The sequence below is a fragment of the Oncorhynchus mykiss genome, chromosome 8 (genome assembly GCF_057628025.1).
Source record: "Oncorhynchus mykiss isolate SJ-2025 chromosome 8, ASM5762802v1, whole genome shotgun sequence".
Lineage (NCBI taxonomy): Eukaryota > Metazoa > Chordata > Actinopteri > Salmoniformes > Salmonidae > Oncorhynchus > Oncorhynchus mykiss.
The window spans coordinates 79,442,501-79,467,531 of NC_143029.1; the positions used below are offsets into that span (position 1 = coordinate 79,442,501).

The 25,031-nt window shown below is 43.8% G+C and overlaps 1 protein-coding gene across 8 annotated transcripts in view; it reads left to right on the top strand.

Annotated features, from left to right (window-relative positions):
- The window catches only part of LOC110530680 (receptor-type tyrosine-protein phosphatase S), a 145,857-nt gene that overhangs the window by 31,125 nt on the left and 89,701 nt on the right, over positions 1 to 25,031 (top strand). For all 8 annotated transcript variants that reach the window (XM_036986330.2, XM_090182711.1, XM_036986333.2 and 5 more), the window contains 3 exons: positions 2,034 to 2,179; positions 3,996 to 4,137; positions 24,671 to 24,859. In XM_036986330.2, coding sequence (XP_036842225.1) covers positions 2,034 to 2,179; positions 3,996 to 4,137; positions 24,671 to 24,859 — 477 coding nt within the window. The remainder of the gene's footprint in view (positions 1 to 2,033; positions 2,180 to 3,995; positions 4,138 to 24,670; positions 24,860 to 25,031) is intronic.

The following is a 25,031-nucleotide window of genomic DNA, read 5'->3' on the forward strand; positions in this document are numbered from 1 at the left end:
TGTCTGTTTAGAGCCAAATAGCATTGAAGTTTACTTTTTGTGGTGTCTTTCCAATAGGTGATATATTTTTATTTTTATTTTGTGATGATTTGGTTGGGCCAGATTTTCTGAGTGCTGTCCTGAGGCTCTATGGGGTTGGTTTGGGTTGGTGAACTGATCCTCAGAACCAGCTGGCTGAGGGGACTCTTCTCTTGACATTGTAGAGCTGTGTGATGGAATGTTTTGGGTTGGTGAACTGAGCCTCAGAACCAGCTGGCTGAGGGGACTCTTCTCTTGACATTGTAGAGCTGTGTGATGGAATGTTTTGGGTTGGTGAACTGAGCCTCAGAACCAGCTGGCTGAGGGGACTCTTCTCTTGACATTGTAGAGCTGTGTGATGGAATGTTTTGGGTTGGTGAACTGAGCCTCAGAACCAGCTGGCTGAGGGGACTCTTCTCTTGACATTGTAGAGCTGTGTGATGGAATGTTTTGGGTTGGTGAACTGAGCCTCAGAACCAGCTGGCTGAGGGGACTCTTCTCTTGACATTGTAGAGCTGTGTGATGGAATGTTTTGGGTTGGTGAACTGAGCCTCAGAACCAGCTGGCTGAGGGGACTCTTCTCTTGACATTGTAGAGCTGTGTGATGGAATGTTTTGGGTTGGTGAACTGAGCCTCAGAACCAGCTGGCTGAGGGACTCTTCTCTTGACATTGTAGAGCTGTGTGATGGAATGTTTTGGGTTGGTGAACTGAGCCTCAGAACCAGCTGGCTGAGGGACTCTTCTCTTGACATTGCAGAGCTGTGTGATGGAATGTTTTGGGGTCACTTGTTTTTAGATGGTTGTAAAATTTGATGGCTCTTTTTTTCTATTTGAATGAGGAGGGAGTATTGGCCCAATTCTGCTCTACTTGCTTTATTTTGAGTTTTTCTTTGCACTTGCAATACAGTCTTGCAAAACTCTGCATGCAGTATTTCAATTGGATGTTTGTCCCATTTGGTAAATTCATTATTAGAGATTGGACCCCATACTTCACTGCCATATAGAGCAATTGGTTCTTTAACTGATTGAAACATTTTGAGTCAGATTCTTATTGGAATTTAGATTTTGATGTTCCTTTTAATGGCATAGAATGCTCTTCTTGCTTTGTCTCTCAGCTCATTCACAGCCATGTGAAAGCTACCTGTGTTGCTGATATTTAGTCCTAGATATGTGTCGTTTTTGGTGTGTTCTAATAGAACTGTGTCCAAATATAATTTATATTTGTCATCCTTATTTCCTGACCTTTTTTGGAATATCATTATATTTGGGGTTTTCAGGTTAACGGTCAGAGCCCAGGTCTGACAGAACCTGTGCAGATGATCTAGGTGCTGCTGTAACCCCTCTTTAGTGGGAGACATCAGCACCAGGTCATCTGCGTACAGCAGACACTTGATTTCAGTGTTGTGTAGGGTGATACCAGGTGCTGCCGATTCTTCTAATGTTTTTGCCAATTCATTAATGTAGATGTTAAATAGTGTTGGACTTATTGGGCAGCCCTGTTTCACTCCCCGTCCCTGAGAGAAGAAGTCTGTTTGCTTGTTGCCAATTTTAACCACACATTTGTTTTTAGTGTACATTGATTTAATGCAATCATATGTTTTCCCTCCAATACCACTTTCTATTAGTTTATAAAAAAGACCTTTGTGCCAAATTGAATCCAATGCTTTCTTGAAGTCTACTAAACACGGGTAGATTTTTCCTTTGTTTTGGTTTCCTTGTTTATCAATTAGAGTGTGGAGGGTGTAAATGTGGGCTGTTGTACGATCATTTTTTGGACATTTTTTAGAAATCCAATCTGGCTTCTCTCTCTCTCTCTGTCCCTCTCTCTCTCTCTATCTCTCTCTCAATTCAATTAAATTCAAGGGGCTTTATTGGCATGGGAAATGTGTTAAATTGCCAAAGCAAGTGAAGTAGATACTATACAAAAGTGAAATAAACAATAAAGTTTCTCTCTCTGTCCGTCTCTCTCTCTCTCTCTCTCTCTCTCTCTGTCCGTCTGTCTGTCTCTCTATCAGCGGCACCCAAGTTCACCAAGATCCCCGGGGACCAGATCGGGGTATCGGGGGGTGTTGCCTCGTTTGTGTGCCAGGCGTCAGGTGACCCCAAACCCATGGTCAACTGGAACAAGAAGGGCAAGAAGGTCAACTCCCAACGCATAGAGGTGAGTTAACACTATACTCCCAACGTATAGAGGTGAGTTAACACTATACTCCCAACACATAGAGGTGAGTTAACACTATACTCCCAACACATAGAGGTGAGTTAACACTATACTCCCAACACATAGAGGTGAGTTAACACTATACTCCCAACACATAGAGGTGAGTTAACACTATACTCCCAACACATAGAGGTGAGTTAACACTATACTCCCAACGCATAGAGGTGAGTTAACACTATACTCCCAACGCATAGAGGTGAGTTAACACTATACTCCCAACGCATAGAGGTGAGTTAACACTATACTCCCAACACATAGAGGTGAGTTAACACTATACTCCCAACACATAGAGGTGAGTTAACACTATACTCCCAACACATAGAGGTGAGTTAACACTATACTCCCAACACATAGAGGTGAGTTAACACTATACTCCCAACACATAGAGGTGAGTTAACACTATACTCCCAACACATAGAGGTGAGTTAACACTATACTCCCAACACATAGAGGTGAGTTAACACTATACTCCCAACACATAGAGGTGAGTTAACACTATACTCCCAACACATAGAGGTGAGTTAACACTATACTCCCAACACATAGAGGTGAGTTAACACTATACTCCCAACACATAGAGGTGAGTTAACACTATACTCCCAACACATAGAGGTGAGTTAACACTATACTCCCAACACATAGAGGTGAGTTAACACTATACTCCCAACATATAGAGGTGAGTTAACACTATACTCCCAACGCATAGAGGTGAGTTAACACTATACTCCCAACGCATAGAGGTGAGTTAACGCTATACTCCCAGCTTATAGAGGTGAGTTAACGCTATACTCCCAACACCAAAAAAATAAACACTGTACACCTGGTGACGGTGTCAGCGTGCACTGCACCCGGCCCTCCACAGGAGTCGCTAGAGCGCGACAAGAACATCCTTGTCGGCCAAACCCTCCCCTAACCCGGACTATGCTGGGTCAATTGTGCGCTGCCCCATGGGTCTCCACGGCAGTGACAGAGACTGGACTCGAACCAGGATCTCTAGTGGCACAGCTATCGCTGTGATGCAGTGTCTTAGACCACTGCGCCACTCGGGAGGCCCTACTATTTATATTTTTGACAATTTTTACTTTTACTGCACTCCATACATTTTCCCTGACACCCAAAAGTACTCGTTACATTTTGAATGCTTAGCAGGATACGAAAATTGTCTAATTCAAGCACTTATCAAGAGAACAACCCTGCTCATCCCTACTGCCTCTCATCTGGCAGAATCATTAAACACAAATTCTTCATTTGTAAATTATGTCTGAGTGTTGGAGTGTGCCCCTGGCTATCCGTATATTTAAAAACAAGAAAACCGTGCCTTCTGGGTTTCTTAATATAAGGAATTTGAAATTAATTATACTTTTTCTTTTGATACTTACATATATTTTTAACCAAATAGTTTTAGACTTTTACTCAAGTAGTATTTTACTGGGTGACTCACTTTTACTTTTACTTTTCTTTTAAGGTATCTTTATTTTTACTCAAGTATGACAATTGGGTACTTTTTCCACCACTCATATTAGTTTATTTTTGTTGGGGGGGGGGGGGTTCCCAATTCTCCTTCTTGGTCCTTCGTGGTCGTGCCTGGTTAATCACCTGGTTTCTGGCTCTTCCTGGTTCTATCTACTAGTTTCTCTTTCCTCTTGTTTTCCTCCTCATTCCAAGTGGTTTCCTGACTGGTTCTCTACTGACTGTTTCCTGACTGGTTCTCTACTGGCTGTATCCTGACTGCTTCCTATCTCTTCCTCTCTCCTAGACAATAGAGTTTGATGATGGAGCGGGGGCCGTACTGAGGATCCAGCCTCTCAGGGCCCCCCGAGATGAGAATGTCTATGAGTGTGTGGCCCGCAACAGTGAGGGAGATGTGGCCACCACTGCCAAGCTCGCCATCATACGAGGTGAGTGTGTGTGTGACTGAGATCCTCTTCTTCTTCATGATCATCTTCATTAATACTGTCCATTTTAAGCACACACATCTTGCACACACACACACACACACACACACACAGCTGCCCATGGTCTCTCCCTTCGTTCCCTTCACTGCCAACACAAGACGTAACAAACACCATGCTTACACACCCTTCTATAACAGGAAAGAAGCAGCTGTTCTTTTAAGTCTGGGAGTTGGTGTGAGTTAGTGTTGTTTGGCTGTGTTGAGGGCCAGTTAACTGGTGTGCGTGTGATTTAGACTACGGCTTCTCTCTCATAATCACTTAATTTGTTCTCTTCCTAGACCAAGATGGTATGAGTCTAATGCAGCCTGTCGCCTCAGTGCTAAGCTAATCTAATGTACTCTCTATAGTGCTAAGCGCTAGGCTAGCTGTTGGCTGGAATTGGCTGTACGCCCAGGAGCTGTGGACCGGGCCTCGGCCCAACACAGGGGAGAGGGACAGAGAGAGGGAGAGGGAGAGATGGAGGGATGTTATATCGACTCATTTTTACATAGGAAAGCAGAGGATTAGGACCGCGCTAGGATTGGAACCCATTTCTTAAGGAGGGAGGAAGAGGGATGGAGGGATTGAGGGATTGAGAGAGGAATACACAGCAGGATGAGGGGAGGAGAGAGACGTGGGGGATAGGGGGTGGAGTGGGGGATAAGGGGTGGAACAACAAGAGTGGGGATGGAGAGTGACAGAAGAGATAGAAAGAAGAGAGGATGTAGAGAGGGAGGGAGAGAGGGGTTGATTTGTCAGCCTTGGTGTTTCAGCAGAAGGCTGGTAGCCTGGGAAATATTATCTTGTCCATCTGTTAGGCCTGTCATCACACAAACACACTCAATCCCCACTCTGTGTCTGTGGGACATTACTACAAAAACTGTATAGCCCTTCACTGTGTGTGTGTGTGTGTGTGTGTGTGTGTGTGTGTGTGTGTGTGTGTGTGTGTGTGTGTGTGTGTGTGTGTGTGTGTGTGTGTGTGTGTGTGTGTGTGTGTGTGCGTACATTCTGAATTTGAACTCTGGCCTCTTAATTAAGCCCCTTCTTTTGCCATGGCCTTAAGTGTTTCCCAGAGGTGTCGACAGACAGGTAACTGCTAACTCTAACCCTTTCCCAGAGGTGTAGACAGACAGGTAACTGCTAACTCTAACCCTTTCCCATAGGTGTAGACAGACAGGTAACTGCTAACTCTAACCCTTTCCCAGAGGTGTAGACAGACAGGTAACTGCTAACTCTAACCCTTTCCCAGAGGTGTAGACAGACAGGTAACTGTTAACTCTAACCCTTTCCCAGAGGTGTAGACAGACAGGTAACTGTTAACTCTAACCCTTTCCCAGAGGTGTAGACAGACAGGTAACTGTTAACTCTAACCCTTTCCCAGAGGTGTAGACAGACAGGTAACTGTTAACTCTAACCCTTTCCCAGAGGTGTAGACAGACAGGTAACTGTTAACTCTAACCCTTTCCCAGAGGTGTAGACAGACAGGTAACTGCTAACTCTAACCCTTTCCCAGAGGTGTAGACAGACAGGTAACTGCTAACTCTAACCCTTTCCCAGAGGTGTAGACAGACAGGTAACTGCTAAATCTAACCCTTTCCCAGAGGTGTAGACAGACAGGTAACTGCTAACTCTAACCCTTTCCCAGAGGTGTAGACAGACAGGTAACTGCTAACTCTAACCCTTTCCCAGAGGTGTAGACAGACAGGTAACTGTTAACTCTAACCCTTTCCCATAGGTGTAGACAGATAGGTAACTGTTAACTCTAACCCTTTCCCAGAGGTGTAGACAGACAGGTAACTGCTAACTCTAACCCTTTCCCAGAGGTGTAGACAGACAGGTAACTGCTAACTCTAACCCTTTCCCAGAGGTGTAGACAGACAGGTAACTGCTAACTCTAACCCTTTCCCAGAGGTGTAGACAGACAGGTAACTGCTAAATCTAACCCTTTCCCAGAGGTGTAGACAGACAGGTAACTGCTAACTCTAACCCTTTCCCAGAGGTGTAGACAGACAGGTAACTGCTAACTCTAACCCTTTCCCAGAGGTGTAGACAGACAGGTAACTGTTAACTCTAACCCTTTCCCAGAGGTGTAGACAGACAGGTAACTGCTAACTCTAACCCTTTCCCAGAGGTGTAGACAGACAGGTAACTGCTAACTCTAACCCTTTCCCAGAGGTGTAGACAGACAGGTAACTGCTAACTCTAACCCTTTCCCAGAGGTGTAGACAGACAGGTAACTGCTAACTCTAACCCTTTCCCAGAGGTGTAGACAGACAGGTAACTGCTAACTCTAACCCTTTCCCAGAGGTGTAGACAGAGGTGTAGACAAACAGGTAAAGTATTCGTAAAGTATTCAGACCCCTTTACTTCTTCCACATTTTGTTACAGTACAGCCTTATTCTAAAATGAATTTAAAAAAAATATCCCTCATCAATCTACACACAATCCCCCATAATGACAAAGCAAAAACTGTTTTTTAGAAATGTTTGCAAATGTATTAAAAATAAAAACTGAAATATCATGTTTACAGAAGTATTCAGACCCTTTACTCAGTACTGTGTTGAAGCACCTTTGGCAGCAATTACAGCCTCGAGTCTTCTTGGGTACATGCTTGGCACACCTGTATTTGGGAAGTTTCTCCTATTCTTCTCTGCAGATCCTCTCAAGCTCTGTAAGGTTGGATGGGGAGCATCGCTGCACAGTTATTTTCAGGTCTCTCCAGAGAGGTTCAATCGGGTTAAAGTCTGGGTTCTGGCTGGGCCACTCAATGACATTAAAAACTTGTTCTGAAGCCACTCCTGTGTTGTCTTGGCTGTGTGCTTAGGGTTTTTGTCCTGTTGGAAGGTGAACCTTCGCCCCACTCTGAGGTTGTGAGTGCTCTGGAGCAGGTTTTCATCAAGGATCTCTCTGTACTTTTCTCCGTTAATCTTTATCTCGATCCTGACTAGTCTCCCAGTCCCTGTCGCTGAAAAACATCTCCACAGCAGGATGCTGCCACCACCATGCTTCACCGTAGGGATGGTGCCAGGTTTCTTCCAGACGTGACACTTGGCTTTCAGTCCAAAGAGTTAAATCTTGGTTTCATCAGACTAGAGAATCCTCTTTCTCATGGTCTGAGAGTCCTTTAGGTGCCTTTTGGCAAACTCCAAGTGTCTAGACCCTCTGCCATAAAGACCTGGTTGGTGGAGTGATGCAGAGATGCTTGTCCTTCTGGAAGGTTCTCCCATCTCCACAGAGGAACTCTAGAGCTCTGTCAGAGTGACCATTGTGTTCTTCTCCCCCGATTGCCCAGTTTGGCCGGGCGGCCAGTTCTAGGAAGAGTCTTGGTGGTTCTAAACTTCTCCCATTTAAGAATGATGAAGGCCACTGTGTTCTTGGGGCCCTTCAATGCTGCAGAACATTTTTGGTACCCTTCCCCAGATCTGTGCCTCGACACAATCGGAGCTCTCCGGGCAATTCCTTTGACCTCATGGCTTGGTTTTTGCTCTGACATGCACAGTCAACTGTGGGATCTTATATAGACAGGTGTGTGCCTTTCTAAATCATGTCCATTCAATGGAATTTACCACAGGTGGACTCCAATCAAGTTGCAGGAACATCTCAAGGATGGACAATGGAAACAGGACGCACCTGTGATCAATTTCGAGTCTCGTAGCAAAGGGTCTGAAAACTTAAATAAGATATTTCAGTTTTTTATTTGTAAAATATTCTCAACCTGTGTTCGTATGGTGTATTGTGTGAAGACTGATGAGGGGAAAATAATAGAATAAGGCTGTAACGTAACAAAATGTGGAGAAAGGGAAGCGGTCTGAATACTTTGTGAATGCACATTAAGCCCATACACAAATCAAATTCACTTCAAATCAAATACAATTTCATATAACAGTGAAATGCTAATTTATGGATAATTTTCCAACAATGCAGACAATTTAATTACATTTTTTAATAACCTGTAAAAATCACATCCATAGCATAACTCCTATTCTTTCTCTAAAGGTTTATAAGATCATATAACACCTTGTATTGCTTGGCCAGTCCTGGCCCTCTCTCCCCATAGACAGTGGGTGGGGTATGGGTTACATTGGCCAGTCCTGACTCTCTCTCCCCATAGACAGTGGGTGGGGTATGGGTTACATTGGCCAGTCCTGACTCTCTCTCCCCATAGACAGTGGGTGGGGTATGGGTTACATTGGCCAGTCCTGACTCTCTCTCCCCATAGACAGTGGGTGGGGTATGGGTTACATTGGCCAGTCCTGACTCTCTCTCCCCATAGACAGTGGTTGGGGTATGGGTTACATTGGCCAGTCCTGACTCTCTCTCCCCATAGACAGTGGGTGAGGTATGGGTTACATTCCCAGCTCTCTTTTCAAGCTATTTAAGGCTTTATAAGATCGCGAAGAGTAGCACCTTTTAATGGTTGCCGTTCTGACTGTCTCCCTGTGGGATGTACCCTACAGAAGAATTGGGGTTGGCAACAGTAGGAAGTAAGCTACTCCTTAGCTTGACTGCTAATGGAGGCCGGCTTCTGTAGCAGGCTATGGTAACTGGGGTCGGGCAGAGGAGATATCTCATTTAGACACTCACACCTCTCTCTCCTTCACTCCATTGCTCGCCAGCTCTCTGAGTATTTATTTGGTCAATGTGTCAGTGTATAATGTCTGTTGTTTGTAATAGTGTGTTATATGTGACAATGTGATTCTATTATACGTTTTGTTTGAATGTTGAGATCCTAATAAAATACCATCTCTGTCTCCACCTAGCTAGCTCTACCAAGCTACAGTATACCATCCCTCTGTCCCTCTGTCCGTCTGTCTAACTCTCGCACTCTCCCTCTTCCCCTATCTCTCGCTCTCTTGCTCCCTCTCTTTTTCTCCCTCTTCCCTCTCTCTCTCTCTGGACACTGTGTTTTCGTAGTGCTTGGCCTAGAGGAGGTTTTAGTATCTGCACTTCTGCATGTTTTTAACCTCCGGTGGGCGAGAGATTCTCATCGCTGTAGAGGGTAGCAGGAAGGGAGGTAGGGGGTAGCAGGAAGGGTGGAAGGGAGGTAGGGGGTAGCAGGAAGGGTGGAAGCAGGGTGGTAGCAGGAAGGGTGGAAGGGAGGTAGGGGGTAGCAGGAAGGGTGGAAGGGAGGTAGGGGGTAGCAGGAAGGGTGGAAGGGAGGTAGGGGGTAGCAGGAAGGGTGGAAGGGAGGTAGGGGGTATCAGGAAGGGTGGAAGGGAGGTAGGGGGTATCAGGAAGGGTGGAAGGGAAGGTTTTCTACCACTGCGACATATCTTTCTACATAGTTTGTCTGATCAGTGATTCCCCTAGAGTGTTCCTTGGCGAGATGCAGAGGTCCCTGATGCATTCAGGACTGCAAGCACCAAAACGTTCAACTGAGACTGTCGGCCAATAATATTTACGTGGGCGGTAACAGAGCTTGTCAGGGGAGTGAGGGAAAGTTAAAATGATAGGAGGCGGATCAACTCTGCAAACCGACTTGTGATTTGGATGCTTGTGTACAATATGGTATGTGTTTATGTGTTATTCATCTCAGATACCACTTGTCTGCTTTCACGAGACTAATGTGTTATGTGTGCAGACCGATTTTATTTGAACATGGCCTAGCCCTAGTCTCTAGTGGAAAAATAATATGATATTAGTATGTGCATGTAGGGGTTGTGCATTGTCTGTGGCAGTAGGGAGTATGTGGGACTAAGTCGTATGTATGGATGAGAGACACACCACACTGTGGGTTTGTAGACAGATAGATGTATGAGATTAAAGACTGAGAGCATCATTTCCATAAAGAGAACATTATCATTTAAAGTTTTTCCCCAAAGCTCTTTAGTCTCTTTTAAGTTGACACTATGAGGTAGAGAATTACTGCCCCAGATGACACCGAAGTGGAGAAGGATCATACTCAATCAGGGTTTCCCCTAGGTTTGTTTTCAGGCACATTTTCTATTGAACTAACCTTTTTTTGTGTGCATGTGCTAATGTGAATTTGTGTCTGTGTGTTTGTGTTGTGCATTTGTTTGTCCAAGTGTGTGTTTGCGCCATGATTTAATGTTTGCTTGCCTTGTTTGTGGTTGGTTCTGCTATAAGCAGGCATGCTTCCCTGTGCAAACACAATCAGGCCAGGATTAAGGCTGCTAGCCTCCAGTCAGAACCCTAGAGGAAAACATTGGCCGCTACCCGCCAAGTCCCTAGTATGAAAAACTGCTGTCACACAGGCGGGCACACACACACGCGCACAAACACACTCTTTCAAGTCTTTGCAAAGCGTTCTGTTAGGTTCTGAATAAACAGAGTAAAAACTCACAGACAACTAGAAAAAGCTCAAACCAAGTTTATTCAACCACTGGGTCATACAGCTACAAAGACAACATAGAGTCACACAAACACATCTTTACACCTCCCAGCTAGGCCGAGTCATCCCCTTGATGCATAGCATAGACTCTCTTTCTCTGTTGTTAGGCAGACACAGTAGGTTCCTCTTACTTAGGCCTGGGCAACTCCAGTCCTCGGGGGTCTGATTGGGGTCACACTTTTTCCCCAGCCCCAGCTAACACACCTGACTCCAATAACCAACTGATCATGATCTTCAGTTAAAAATCCAATTAGTTTGAATCAGCTGTTTACTAGGGATGGAGAAGGTGTGACACCAATCAGACCCCCGAGGACTGGAGTTGCCCAGGCCTTGTGGCTTACTGGTATTGTCATGGCCATGCCTAAGTGGTATTGTCATGGCCATTTTAAACATTTATTGGAGGATTTGTATTTTTGTATTGCTTGTAACTGTTTTGGGTAATGCAAGTTCTTGTGCTGTTAGGGGAATAACCTGTTAGGGGAATAACCTGTTAGGGGAATAACTTGTTAGGGGAATAACCTGTTAGGGGAATAACCTGTTAGGGGAATGACCTGTTAGGGGAATAACCTGTGAGGGGAGTAACCTGTGAGGGGAGTAACCTGTTAGGGGAGTAACCTGTTAGGGGAATAACCTGTTAGGGGAATAACCTGTTAGGGGAATAACCTGTTAGGGGAATAACCTGTTAGGGGAATAACCTGTTAGGGGAATAACCTGTTAGGGGAATAACCTGTTAGGGGAATAACCTGTTAGGGGAATAACCTGTTAGGGGAGTAACCTGTTAGGGGAGTAACCTGTTAGGGGAATAACCTGTTAGGGGAATAACCTGTTAGGGGAATAACCTGTTAGGGGAGTAACCTGTTAGGGGAATAACCTGTTAGGGGAGTAACCTGTTAGGGGAGTAACCTGTTAGGGGAGTAACCTGTTAGGGGAGTAACCTGTTAGGGGAATAACCTGTTAGGGGAATAACCTGTTAGGGGAATAACATGTTAGGGGAGTAACCTGTTAGGGGAATAACCTGTTAGGGGAATAACCTGTTAGGGGAATAACCTGTTAGGGGAATAACCTGTTAGGGGAATAACCTGTTAGGGGAATAACCTGTTAGGGGAGTAACCTGTTAGGGGAATAACCTGTTAGGGGAATAACCTGTTAGGGGAGTAACCTGTTAGGGGAATAACCTGTTAGGGGAATAACCTGTTAGGGGAATAACCTGTTAGGGGAGTAACCTGTTAGGGGAGTAGCCTGTTAGGGGAGTAGCCTGTTAGGGGAATAACCTGTTAGGGGAATAACCTGTTAGGGGAATAACCTGTTAGGGGAATAACCTGTTAGGGGAATAACCTGTGTGTAAATGTAACAATCTGCTGTTGTATTTTCTTGTGTTATCTGTGGTCGTTTTGTTGGTCTAGTGTAGTTTCTTAATCATTAAACCTAACCTGTATGTGTAAACATGTATAGGCAGGGCCCAGCTGTAAAAGAGACCTCAGTCTGTGTTCCTTGTTGAAATAAAGGTGTAATAATAATAAAGTCAAGGACCCTCATGGGTGTGGAAATATGTGTGTGTGAGAGAGAGAGGACCCTAACCAGATGGTCTTCGGGGTGGGCATCTGTGGCCCCCCTCCCAGCAGTGTCTTCTCTCTTCATCTGTTGATCGTATTTCTAGTTGATTTCCACATCCCTCTTGGTCCTGATTCCTCAGCAACTGGTCCTCATCAAGAACTGAAACTAAACTGTTCCCTTTTCATCCTTCCTTAGAAATATACATTTTCAACAATAACATTGTTGTAGCTGTCCTCCGGCTACACCATGGTGCTGTCCTACAGAGTGCTGTTGAGGCTACTGTAGACCTTCATTGCAAAACAGTGTGTTTTTTAATCAATTATTTGGTGACGTGAATATATTTAGCATAGTTTTATCTAAAAAGGATAACTTTTTAAATGTTTTACCATGTTTATTTTTATGAAGTTCACTGAGGAGGATGGTCCTTCCCTTCCTCCTCTGAGGAGCCTCCACTGTTAACAGTACTGAAGCGTCTGCCAATTTACTACTCCAGAATAAAGGAGACCTAATGTCTTATACCAGTGCCATCTTCAAATATCAGTGTTGTTGACAAAGCACAATACCAAACTTACTCACAGTTGTTCTCCTATTTCCACATAATCTATCACGGTTCCCCGTCCCAATAGAGTACGAACCAACCTGTGGCCTTATTGCTTAATACACACATCATTTTCAAACAACGTTTTAATGTCTTTTTGCTTTTCCAACCATGGGTGAGGCTCTCCTTCTATCACCATCCACATTCCTACTCACTGACAATCTTTAAGCACAGATATCCTGCGATATCTCCTATTCTCCACAGTATGCACTTCCTTCCTTTGTCCTTCTACATGGTCTACTTCTCTACAACCTACCATACCTACAGTACACAAGGATGACAATTTATCCGTACACACACACACACACTCTACGGCCTCACGGCCACCGCGGCTGGGCTTTCACCCCCCCTTTACAGGTCTAGCAGGGAACCAACCCCACTCTGGATTTATCCCCTAGGACGTACCCTCCGCAGGGACCAGCCTGCTTGGGCTTACCTTCCGAGACTTACCCTACTTATATGAAGCCAGCAGGAAACTGTTGATCGTATTTCTAGTTGGTTTCCACATCCCTCCTGGTCATGCTTCCTCAGCAACGGGTCCTTATCAAGAACGGAAACTAAACTGTTCCCTTTTGCCTCCTTTAAGAACATTCATTTTCAACAGTAACATATTTCAACAGAATATGAGCTTTCTGCACATCCCCTTTTCTCACTCAGTAACTTACCACACACCTAGTTCCTCTTGACCCTTCCTTGAACCCTAATATATACATTCCCTATACATGTAAAGTAATCAATATGTTTTTGGTATGGTAACATGAATAAGTATATTTTAACAGTTCTAAACTGTCCAATTATTTTTCATTCTACCAGGTACTGGGTGAAAGCTAACTAGCGCTAGCAGCAGTGTGTGTGTGCCTGATAAATGATGCATTAGTTGATATAAAACACCATCAAGGTGCTATCGGATCATGACGGTGGCATGGTGATAGGTAGTTTAGGGTGATAGGTAGGTTAGGGTGATAGGTAGGTTAGGGTGATAGGTAGGTTAGGATATCTCTGTTTTAGGCAGGGGACTCACCTAGGAGCTTGTCTCATTATCTGCAGAGATCCATATAGTTAGATAGAGAATTAATGTGTGTATCTGTGGCGTTATGGCGTTTGTGACCGCATGAGCATTGTCATTGAGGATACAGTGTCTTGCGAAAGTATTCGGCCCCCTTGAACTTTGCGACCTTTTGCCATATTTCAGGCTTCAAACATAAAGATATAAAACTGTATTTTTTTTGTGAAGAATCAACAACAAGTGGGACACAATCATGAAGTGGAACGACATTTATTGGATATTTCAAACTTTTTTAACAAATCAAAAACTGCAAAATTATTCAGCCCCTTTACTTTCAGTGCAGCAAACTCTCTCCAGAAGTTCAGTGAGGATCTCTGAATGATCCAATGTTGACCTAAATGACTAATGATGATAAATACAATCCACCTGTGTGTAATCAAGTCTCCGTATAAATGCACCTGCACTGTGATAGTCTCAGAGGTCCGTTAAAAGCGCAGAGAGCATCATGAAGAACAAGGAACACACCAGGCATGTCCGAGATACTGTTGTGAAGAAGTTTAAAGCCGGATTTGGATACAAAAAGATTTCCCAAGCTTTAAACATCCCAAGGAGCACTGTGCAAGCGATAATATTGAAATGGAAGGAGTATCAGACCACTGCAAATCTACCAAGACCTGGCCGTCCCTCTAAACTTTCAGCTCATACAAGGAGAAGACTGATCAGAGATGCAGCCAAGAGGCCCATGATCACTCTGGATGAACTGCAGAGATCTACAGCTGAGGTGGGAGACTCTGTCCATAGGACAACAATCAGTCGTATATTGCACAAATCTGGCCTTTATGGAAGAGTGGCAAGAAGAAAGACATTTCTTAAAGATATCCATAAAAAGTGTTGTTTAAAGTTTGCCACAAGCCACCTGGGAGACACACCAAACATGTGGAAGAAGGTGCTCTGGTCAGATGAAACCAAAATTGAACTTTTTGGCAACAATGCAAAACGTTATGTTTGGCATAAAAGCAACACAGCTCATCACCCTGAACACACCATCCCCACTGTCAAACATGGTGGTGGCAGCATCATGGTTTGGGCCTGCTTTTCTTCAGCAGGGACAGGGAAGTTGGTTAAAATTGATGGGAAGATGGATGGAGCCAAATACAGGACCATTCTGGAAGAAAACCTGATGGAGTCTGCAAAAGACCTGAGACTGGGACGGAGATTTGTCTTCCAACAAGACAATGATCCAAAACATAAAGCAAAATCTACAATGGAATGGTTCAAAAATAAACATATCCAGGTGTTAGAATGGCCAAGTCAAAGTCCAGACCTGAATCCAATCGAGAATCTGTGGAAAGAACTGAAAACTGCTGTTCACAAATGCTCTCCATCCAACCTCACTGAGCTCGAGCTGTTTTGCAAGGAGGAATGGGAAAAAATTTCAGTCTCTCGATGTACAAAACTGATAGAGACATACCCCAAGCGACTTACAGCTGTAATCGCAGCAAAAGGTGGCGCTACAAAGTATTAACTTAAGGGGGCTGAATAATTTTGCAAGCTCAATTTTTCAGTTTTTGATTTGTTAAAAAAGTTTGAAATATCCAATAAATGTCGTTCCACTTCATGATTGTGTCCCACTTGTTGTTGATTCTTCACAAAAAAATACAGTTTTATATCTTTATGTTTGAAGCCTGAAATGTGGCAAAAGGTCGCAAAATTCAAGGGGGCCGAATACTTTCGCAAGGCACTGTATCTCCATTTTAAATACGTTTTTTTTTTATCAATTTATTGTGGCCACTAGTGCTGTACATCAACTCCCCCACATGTGCAGTGCCTTCAGAAACCATTTTTTCACTTTTTGTTATGTTACAGCCTGAATTGAAAATGTTTTTAATTTAGATTTTGAGTCACTGGTCTACACATAATACCTCATAATGTTAAAGTGGAATTAAAGTTCAAGCCTAAATAAGTTCAGGAGTAAACATTTGCTTAACAAGTCACATAAGTTGCATGGAGTGTTTAGTGTTTAACGTGATTTTTGAATTACACCCCATCTCTGTACCCCACACATACAATTCTCTGTAAGGTCCCTCAGTCAAGCAGTGAGTTTCAAAGACGGATGCAACTACAAAGACCAGGGAGGTTTTTCAATGTTTACTCCTGAACTTATTTTAGGCTTAAAATAACAAAGTGTTTGAATACTTATTGTCTCAAGACATTTCAGCTTTTCATTTTATAATTCATTTGTAAATGTTCCGTAAAATATAATTCCACTTTGACATTATGGGGTATTTTGTGTAGCCCAGTGACAAAAAAAATCAAAATTTATACACCCTTTTAAATTCAGGCTTTAACACAACAACATGTGGAAAAAGTCAAGGGGTGTGAATACTTTCTGAAGGCTCTGTAGCAGTAATGATAGAACACATCAGATAGGAATACACAATGTCTACTGGAGCTGTATGTTTTACATTAAACACGCACAGTATGCTGTACATTTAATCTCAGACATGTATAATGGACATAGCTCATAAACCTCTAATGAGAGCATGCAGATAGGAATACATGACTGCTCTCTCTCTCTCTGTGTTCTACTGCAAGGGTCTGGTCTCATTAACCCCCAGTTAAACCATGCAGCACCAGCAGGATAGACCCTGAGGTGATGAAAAGCCATTGTGAGGGTCTCTCTCTCTCTCTCTCTCTCTCTCTCTCTCTGTGTTCTACTGCAAGGGTCTGGTCTCATTAACCCCCAGTTAAACCATGCAGCACCAGCAGGATAGACCCTGAGGTGATGAAAAGCCATTGTGAGGGTCTCTCTCTCTCTCTCTCTCTCTCTCTCTGTGTTCTACTGCAAGGGTCTGGTCTCATTAACCCCCAGTTAAACCATGCAGCACCAGCAGGATAGACCCTGAGGTGATGAAAAGCCATTGTGAGGGTCTCTCTCTCTCTCTCTCTCTCTCTCTCTCTCTCTCTCTCTCTCTCTCTCTCTCTCTCTCTGTTCTACTGCAAGGGTCTGGTCTCATTAACCCCCAGTTAAACCATGCAGCACCAGCAGGATAGACCCTGAGGTGATAAAAAGCCATTGTGAGCCCCTCTCTCTCTCAATTCAATTCAAGGGGCTTTGTTGTCATGGGAGAAACATGTTAACATTGACAAAGCAAGTGAAGTAGATAATATACAAAAGTGAAAGAAACAATAAAAATGAACAGTAAACATTACACTCACAGAAGTTTCAAAATAATAAAGACATTGCAAATGTCATTATGTATATACTGTATACAGTGTTGTAATGATGTAAAAATTGTTAAAGTACAAAAGGGAAAATAAATAAGCATAAATATGGGTTGTATTTACAATGTTTTTTGTTCTTCACTGGTTGACCTTTTCTTGTGGCAACAGTTCACAAATCTTGCTGCTGTGATGGCACACTGTGGTATTTCACCCAATTGATATGGGAGTTTATCAAAATTGGGTTTGTTTTTGAATTCTTTGTGGATCTGTGTAATCTGAGGGAATATGTCTCTCTAATATGGTCATACATTGGGCAGCAGGTTTGGGCATTGGGCAGGTATTCTGCCACTGTGTACTCTCTGTTTAGGGCCAAATAGCATTCTATTTTGCTCTGTTTTTTGGTTAATTCTTTCCAATGTGTCAAGTAATTATCTTTTTGTTTTCTCATGATTTGGTTGGGTCTAATTGTGTTGCTGTCTTGGGGCTCTGTGGGGTGTGTTTGTGTTTGTGAACAGAGTCCCAGGACCATTTTGCTTAGGGGACTCTTCCATTTCCTCTTTCTCTATTTTCTTCTCTCTCTCTCTTTTCCACACTCTCGCTTCCTCTTTTCCTCTCTCTCTCTTTTCTCTCGCTCTCTTTTCCTATCTCTATCTCTATTTTCTTCTCTCTCTCTCTCTTTTCCACTCTCTCGCTTCCTCTTTTGCTCTCTCTCTCTCTTTTCTCTCGCTCTCTTTTCCTATCTCTATCTCTATTTTCTTCTCTCTCTCTCTCTTTTCCACTCTCTCGCTTCCTCTTTTGCTCTCTCTCTCTCTTTTCTCTCGCTCTCTTTTCCTATCTCTATTTATTTTCCTCTCTCTTTCCCTCTCTCTTTTCCTCTCACTCTTTTTCTCTCTCTTTTTTCCTCTCTCTCTCTTTCTTGGTCTCTCTCTCCTTTTCCCTTTCAATTAAACTCAATTCAATTTACTTTATTGGCTTGACTAAACAATTTACTTTGGAAATTAAGTGATTCATTTACAGTATTAACATAATACAAATAATAATAATCAAGACTGTCAACGGGACAATCGGTAACAGCAATAATGTTCTACTCATTAACCCCCAGTTAAACCATGCAGCACCAGCAGGATGGACCCTGAGGTGATAAAAGCCATTATGAGTCTCTCTCTCTGTGTGTTCTACTGCAAGGGTCTGGTCTCATTTACCCCCAGTTAAACCATGCAGCACCAGCAGGATAGACCCTGAGGTGATGAAAGCCATTGTGAGGGTCTCTCTCTCTCCCTCTCTCTGTGTTCTACTGCAAGGGTCTGGTCTCATTAACCCCCAGTTAAACCATGCAGCACCAGCAGGATAGACCCTGAAGTGACGAAAAGCCATTGTGAGCCTATCTCCCTCTTTTCCTCAATCTCTCTCTGTTTTCCTCTTTCTCTCACTCTCGCTCTCTTTTCTTCGCTCTCTCTTTTCCCCTCTCTCTCTCTCTCTTTTTTCCTCTCTCTCTCTTTTCCTCTCTCAATTTTTCAATTCAATTCAAGGGCTTTATTGAAACATGTGTTAACATTGCCAAAGCAAGTGAGGTAGACAACATACAAAGTGAATATATAAAGTGAAAAACAACAAAAATTAACAGTAAACATTACACATACAGAGGTTTCAAAACAGTAAAGACATTACACATGCCATATTATATATATATATACAGTGTTTTAACAATGTACAAATGGTTAAAGGACACAAGATAAAATAAATACGCATAAATATGGGTTGTATTTACAATGGTGTGTGTTCTTCAATGGTTGCCCTTTTCTCGTGGCAACAGGTCACAAATCTTGCTGCTGTGATGGCACACTGTGGAATTTCACCCAGTAGATATGGGAGTTTTTCAAATTTGGATTTGTTTTCAAATTCTTTGTGGATCTGTGTAATCTGAGGGAAATATGTATCTCTAATATGGTCATACATTGGGCAGGAGGTTAGGAAGTGCAGCTCAGTTTCCACCTCATTTTGTGGGCAGTGAGCACATAGCCTGTCTTCTCTTGAGAGCCATGTCTGCCTACGGCGGCCTTTCTCAATAGCAAGGCTATGCTCACTGAGTCTGTACATAGTCAAAGCTTTCCTTAATTTTGGGTCAGTCACAGTGGTCAGGTATTCTGCCGCTGTGTACTCTCTGTTTAGGGCCAAATAGCATTCTAGTTTGCTCTGTTTTTTTGTTAATTCTTTCCAAAGTGTCAAGTAATTATCTTTTTGTTTTCTCATGATTTGGTTGGGTCTAATTGTGCTGTTGTCCTGGGGCTCTGTAGGGTGTGTTTGTGTTTGTGAACAGAGCCCCAGGACCAGCTTGCTTAGGGGACTCTTCTCCAGGTTCATCTCTCTGTAGGTGATGGCTTTGTTATGGAAGGTTCCCCTCTCTCTCTTTTCCTCTCTCTCTCTTTTCCCCTCTCTCTCGCTCTTTTCCCCTCTCTCTCTCTCTTTCTCGCTCTCTCTTTTCCTCCCTCTCTCTCTCTCTTTCTCGCTCTCTCTTTTCCTCCCTCTCTTTTCCTCCCTCTCTTTCTCGCTCTCTCTTTTCCTCTCTCTCTCTCTTTTTTCCTCTCTCTCTCTTTTCCTCCCTCTCTTTTCCTCTATCTCTTTTCCTCTCTCTCTCTCTTTTTTCCTCTCTCTCTCTTTTCCTCTCTCTCTCTCTTTTCCTCTCTCTCTCTTCTCCTCTCTCTCTCTTTTCCCCTCTCTCTCTCTCTTTCTCGCTCTCTCTTTTCCTCCCTCTCTCTCTCTTTCTCGCTCTCTCTTTTCCTCCCTCTCTCTCTCTCTTTCTCGCTCACTCTTTTCCTCCCTCTCTTTTCCTCCCTCTCTTTCTCGCTCTCTCTTTTCCTCTCTCTCTCTCTTTTTTCCTCTCTCTCTCTTTTCCTCCCTCTCTTTTCCTCCCTCTCTTCCCCTCTATCTCTTTTCCTCTCTCTCTCTCTTTTTTCCTCTCTCTCTCTTTTCCTCTCTCTCTCTCTTTTCCTCTCTCTCTCTTCTCCTCTCTCTCTCTTTTCCCCTCTCTCTCTTTTCCCCTCTCTCTCTCTCTTTCTCGCTCTCTCTTTTCCTCCCTCTCTCTCTCTTTCTCGCTCTCTCTTTTCTTCCCTCTCTTTTCCTCCCTCTCTTCCCCTCTATCTCTTTTCCTCTCTCTCTCTTTTTTCCTCTCTCTCTCTTTTCCTCTCTCTCTCTCTCTTTTCCTCTCTCTCTCTTTTCCTCTCTCTCTCTCTCTTCCCCTCTATCTCTTTTCCCCTCTCTCTCTCTTTTCCCCTCTCTCTTTTCCCCTCTCTCTCTCTTTTCCTCTCTCTCTCTTCTCCTCTCTCTCTCTTTTCCCCTCTCTCTCTCTTTTCCCCTCTCTCTTTTCCTCTCTCTCTCTTTTCCCCTCTCTCTCTTTTCCCCTCTCTCTCTCTCTTTCTCGCTCTCTCTTTTCCTCCCTCTCTCTCTCTTTCTCGCTCTCTCTTTTCTTCCCTCTCTTTTCCTCCCTCTCTTTCTCGCTCTCTCTTTTCCTCCCTCTCTCTCTTTTCCTCTCTCTTTTCCTCTCTCTTTCTCGCTCTCTCTTTTCATCCCTCTCTCTCTTCCTCTCACTCTCTTTTCCTCTCTCTCTCTTTTCCTCTCTCTCCCTCTCTCTTTTCCTCTCTCTCTTCCTCTCGCTCTCTCTCCTTTCCTCTCTCTCTCTCCTTTCCTCTCTCTCTTTTCCTCTCTCTCTCTTTTCCTCTCTCCTTTCCTCTCTCTCTCTTTTCCTCTCTCTCTGTTTTCCTCTCTCTTTTCCTCTCTCTCTTACCTCTCTCCCTCTCTTTCCTCTCTCTCTCTTTCCTCTCTCTCTCTTTTCCTCTCTCTTTTCCTCTCTCTCTTACTTCTCTCCCTCTCTTTCCTCTCTCTCTCTCTTTCCTCTCTCTCTCTTTTCTTTGCACTCTCTCTCTTTTCCTCTCTGTCTCTCTTTCTCTCCCTCTTTCCTCTCTCTCTCTTTCCTCTCTCTCTCTTTTCTTCGCGCTCTCTCTCTTTTCCTCTCTGTCTCTCTCTCACTCCCTCTCTCCCTCTCACTTGACGTAACAATGTACTTTAGTTTAATTGATTCGTTTACAATATTAGCGTAATTAAAATAATAATCAAGATTGTCAATGGGACAATCGGTAACGGCAATAATCAAGGGTAAAAATAACCATACAATGGACAATAACAATGGCATAGAGGACGTGTGCAGATTGGTTGGTCTGTCAGACACTGTCCCTCATGTTATGGCAGGCAGCAATGTAGTGCGTTGCCAACACACAGCTCTCTGTGTCCTCCCCCCAACAGGACAGGTAGTCTACTCTCATCAGAGGTCTTTGAAACCTTGAATAACGGTTTCAATTTTGGGGAAATGACACTCTAATTGTTTTATATTTTTTACATTTTGTGGTAAAATGCAGCTCTGTCTCGGGTTCTGCTGTGGTTGCACAGCCTTTCCTCTTCAGGGAGCCAGGTTTTCCTGTGTCTACCCTTCTCAATGACAAGGCTGTACTTTGTCAAGATTTTTCAAAGGTTTTGATCAGAAACGATGGTCAAATAGTTTGCTATGGTGTACTGTTGAGTTAGGTCAGATAGCACTGCATTTTGCTTTGTGCTTGTGCTTCCCAGTGGGTAATGTAGTTCATGTAGCTTTGACTGTGTTGTAATTTGGTTTATTCTGATTGATTGGATGTTCTGGTCCTGAGGCTTCAGTGTGTTAGTAGAACAGGTTTGTGAACTCAGCCTCAGGACTAGCTGGATGAGGGGACTCTTTTCTTTGCTCAGCTCTTGGCATTGCAGCGCTTGGTAATGATATGGAAGTGGTCACTGTATTTTAAATGTTTCCATAACTTAATTGCACTTTGAGTTTTTATTATTAGCAGATATTTCCTAATTCTGCCCTGCATTGTTTGAAGTTTTCCTCTGGACATGTAGGAGACCCTTACAGAAATCTGCATGCAGGATTTCAATGGTGTGTTTGTCCCATTGGGTGAAATCATGTTTTGCAAGTGGACCCCACACCTCAATGCCATAAAGTGCAATTGGTTCAATGAGACATTCAATTAGCTTTAGCCGCATTTAAATAGGTATTTCAATTTGAATTAGTTTTTTAATGGTGTAGAATGTCCTGCGTGCTTTCTCAGTTCTCTCAACCTCATTTAGGTGTCAAGTTGAGTTTATCTCTAAATCTAAGTAATTATAGTGTGTGCATTACTTTATATTTTGTATTTTGTACCAATTGAGAACTTTGGTCTAATTCCCTGAATTAGGTCTGGAAATACTGCTCTAGCAGGCCCAGGCTCTGCTGTAGGCCATGTGCTGTGTGTGACCGCAGGCACAGGTCATCTGCGAACAGCAGGCTTTGAATTGTGGAGACTAACACCAGGGGCTGAGGATTTTTCTAGAATAGTGGCCAACACGTTGATGTAAATATTGAAGAGCGTCGGCTCAGATTGCAACACTGGCAAAGGCCCCGTCCCTGGTTAAATAATTGTTATTTTCTTGCCAATTTTGAAGCTGCACGTATTGCCAGTATTGATTTAATTATGTCATGTGTTTTACCCCCTACACCACTTACAATTATTTTATCTTTCTCTATCTCATCTCTCTCTCTGTCTCTTTCTCTCCCTTTCCCTCGACCTCTGTGAGCCTCTTTCTCTCTCTCTCTCTCTCTCTCTCTCTCTCTCTCTCTCTCTCTCTCTCTCTCTCTCTCTCTCTCTCTCCTTTCTCTTTCTCCCTCCTGTCGATTGAGGTATCGCTGGCATCCATTCAACCAGGTCATTAACATTGATCAGATAGGGGCGTGGGTGTTGGGGCTAATTTTGGATTCCCCCGTAACGCACACTGATGGGTGTCCTCTGGACAGCTGGCCAGGATGTGATGAAAACCCAGTCTGGTAGTGACAGGGGTTCTGACCTGGAGATGATTTTTACTGAGTCTATTTCCTTGAGTCTCGTCTTCTTTCTTTCCCTCATCTTCCACCCCCTTCTCCTCCCACTCCTGGTCCTCCCTTCCCCCTCTTACCTCACACCTGCCACCTTCTCCTCTCTGCATCTTACTATTGTTGCCTCCTCGTCTTCTTTCCTCCTGAGTGGGTCTTATCTGACAGGCTCCTTGAGGAGTCTCTCCTCTCCTCTCCTCTCCTCTCCTCTCCTCTCCTCTCCTCTCCTCTCCTCTCCTCTCCTCTCCTCTCCTCTCCTCTCCTCTCCTCTCTCTCTACTGAAAATGAAGACAGCTGTTACAGCCAGTCACACTACTGACTGGGTGGCAGGGTGAATCATGGCGGTGAGAAATAACAACTACACAGGAAGAGTTTTCATTTTTTTGGGCCTTCTTATTTTGCCCATAGTTACATTTGTTAGAAACATTAGTTAGGAACTCTGTTGTGTATATGATAGAACTGAGTCCAGTTCAGTGGGTTTTGATCTAATTGACACTCAATTAGTCATGGTGACAAATGTTCTATCCCAGGAGGGAACGGAAAATGGTACAGTACCCAGGTTGCGTCTGTGTGTGTTCGTGTAATTGTATGCGCGGGTGTGTGAGCGCGTGTGGGGGAGAGAAAGGAGGAGGGAGGACTGATTGACGGATGATTATGTGGCTGGCCATCTGGACCGCAGTCAGAGAGAAGCTGAAGCCAATTCACCAGAGAAAGTGTGCGTGTGTGCGTGCATGCGTGCGTGCGTGATGTGTCTGTACAGGTATCTGTGTACATTTTTGGGATGTATTTCTCCCCATTCCCTGGTAGTATAGTATAAACATACATAACATGAAGCCCCAACGCAGTTGCACTCCCTTCCTTCTAATTGTTTGTACACTTTAACAATTAGCCTGCTAACAAGTCGTTACTATGCCCTGCGCCATATCCCTCCCTGCTATCTGACTGCCTAATTGAGTCAGTTGTATCTGAGGAGAAACCCTGTGCATAGTTACTATGACAACACAATACGGAAGAACACAGAGGATATCAGTGTGTTCTGTTCACCTCACAATAACACCTGTCTTCATCTCAGGGACCCCGCTCTCTGTCTTCATTGTGGAGCTGACACTACTACCTACTACCAGGCCTATGGGAAAAGAGTGGAGGACGGGATAGCCCACTCTCTGTAAAAGTCTGGATTTAATAAGTCAAGATAATGTATATGCCACTTAGTAGACACTTTTTTTCCAATGGGACTAACAGTACATTTTACTGTAGGATGTATATGACCTTGGCCAACTGAGGAATATGTGTGTCAACAGGCCATGTTGGACAGGCCATGTTGGACAGGCCATGTTGGACAGGCCATGTTGGAGCCTGGCAGAAGATGTATTAGCTACTGTACTGTGTTAACACAATGAGCTGGCTAGGCACCAGGCTTATTGACTGAAGGAAGGCTTACTGGATCACTTGTTTGTTTGCTAACACAGTTGACCTAATCTAGTGACCACTGGCCAGCTAGGCTAGCGAAGACAAATAATGAATCAACAGGAATTGTAGTTTGAAGTGCGATTGGGAGTCTAGCCACCCTAGACCCTAGGTGTGGTGTGTGAGAGTGGACTCCAGATGTTATGGAGAGAGTAAATGGCAGGCAACACTTACAAGGATGACTTTTATAGCATTGAACCAACAGGACATCTATACTCCACGTTGGCATCAAACATTCCATGACAACAGACATTCTAAATCACATTTTCTGTTTTCTGTGGAACTGTCTTCAGAGACAAATGGAAATTATTTGCAATGAAAAACTCTTTGAATAACAACTAATAACACCCCCCCCCCCCCCTCCAGAGGACCTGTTGCCAATTGGTTTCCCCAGCATTGACATGGGTCCTCAGCTGAAGGTGGTAGAGAGGACCAGGACGGCCACCATGCTGTGTGCTGCCAGTGGCATCCCTGACCCAGAGATCTCCTGGTTCAAAGACTTCCTCCCTATAGAGCCCAGCTCCAGCCAGGGACGCATTAAACAGCTGCGCTCAGGTAAGACAAATGGGAGTTCTTGTGTTTCTTTAATGATACATCCTCATTTCATTAAAACCTCACACCCCCCTTTAAATATCCCCTGTATTACATACTTACTTTGCACTCTACCCCACGATACAAAACAACACCACACATCACAATAACCAAAACCTCACCACTTAAACAACCG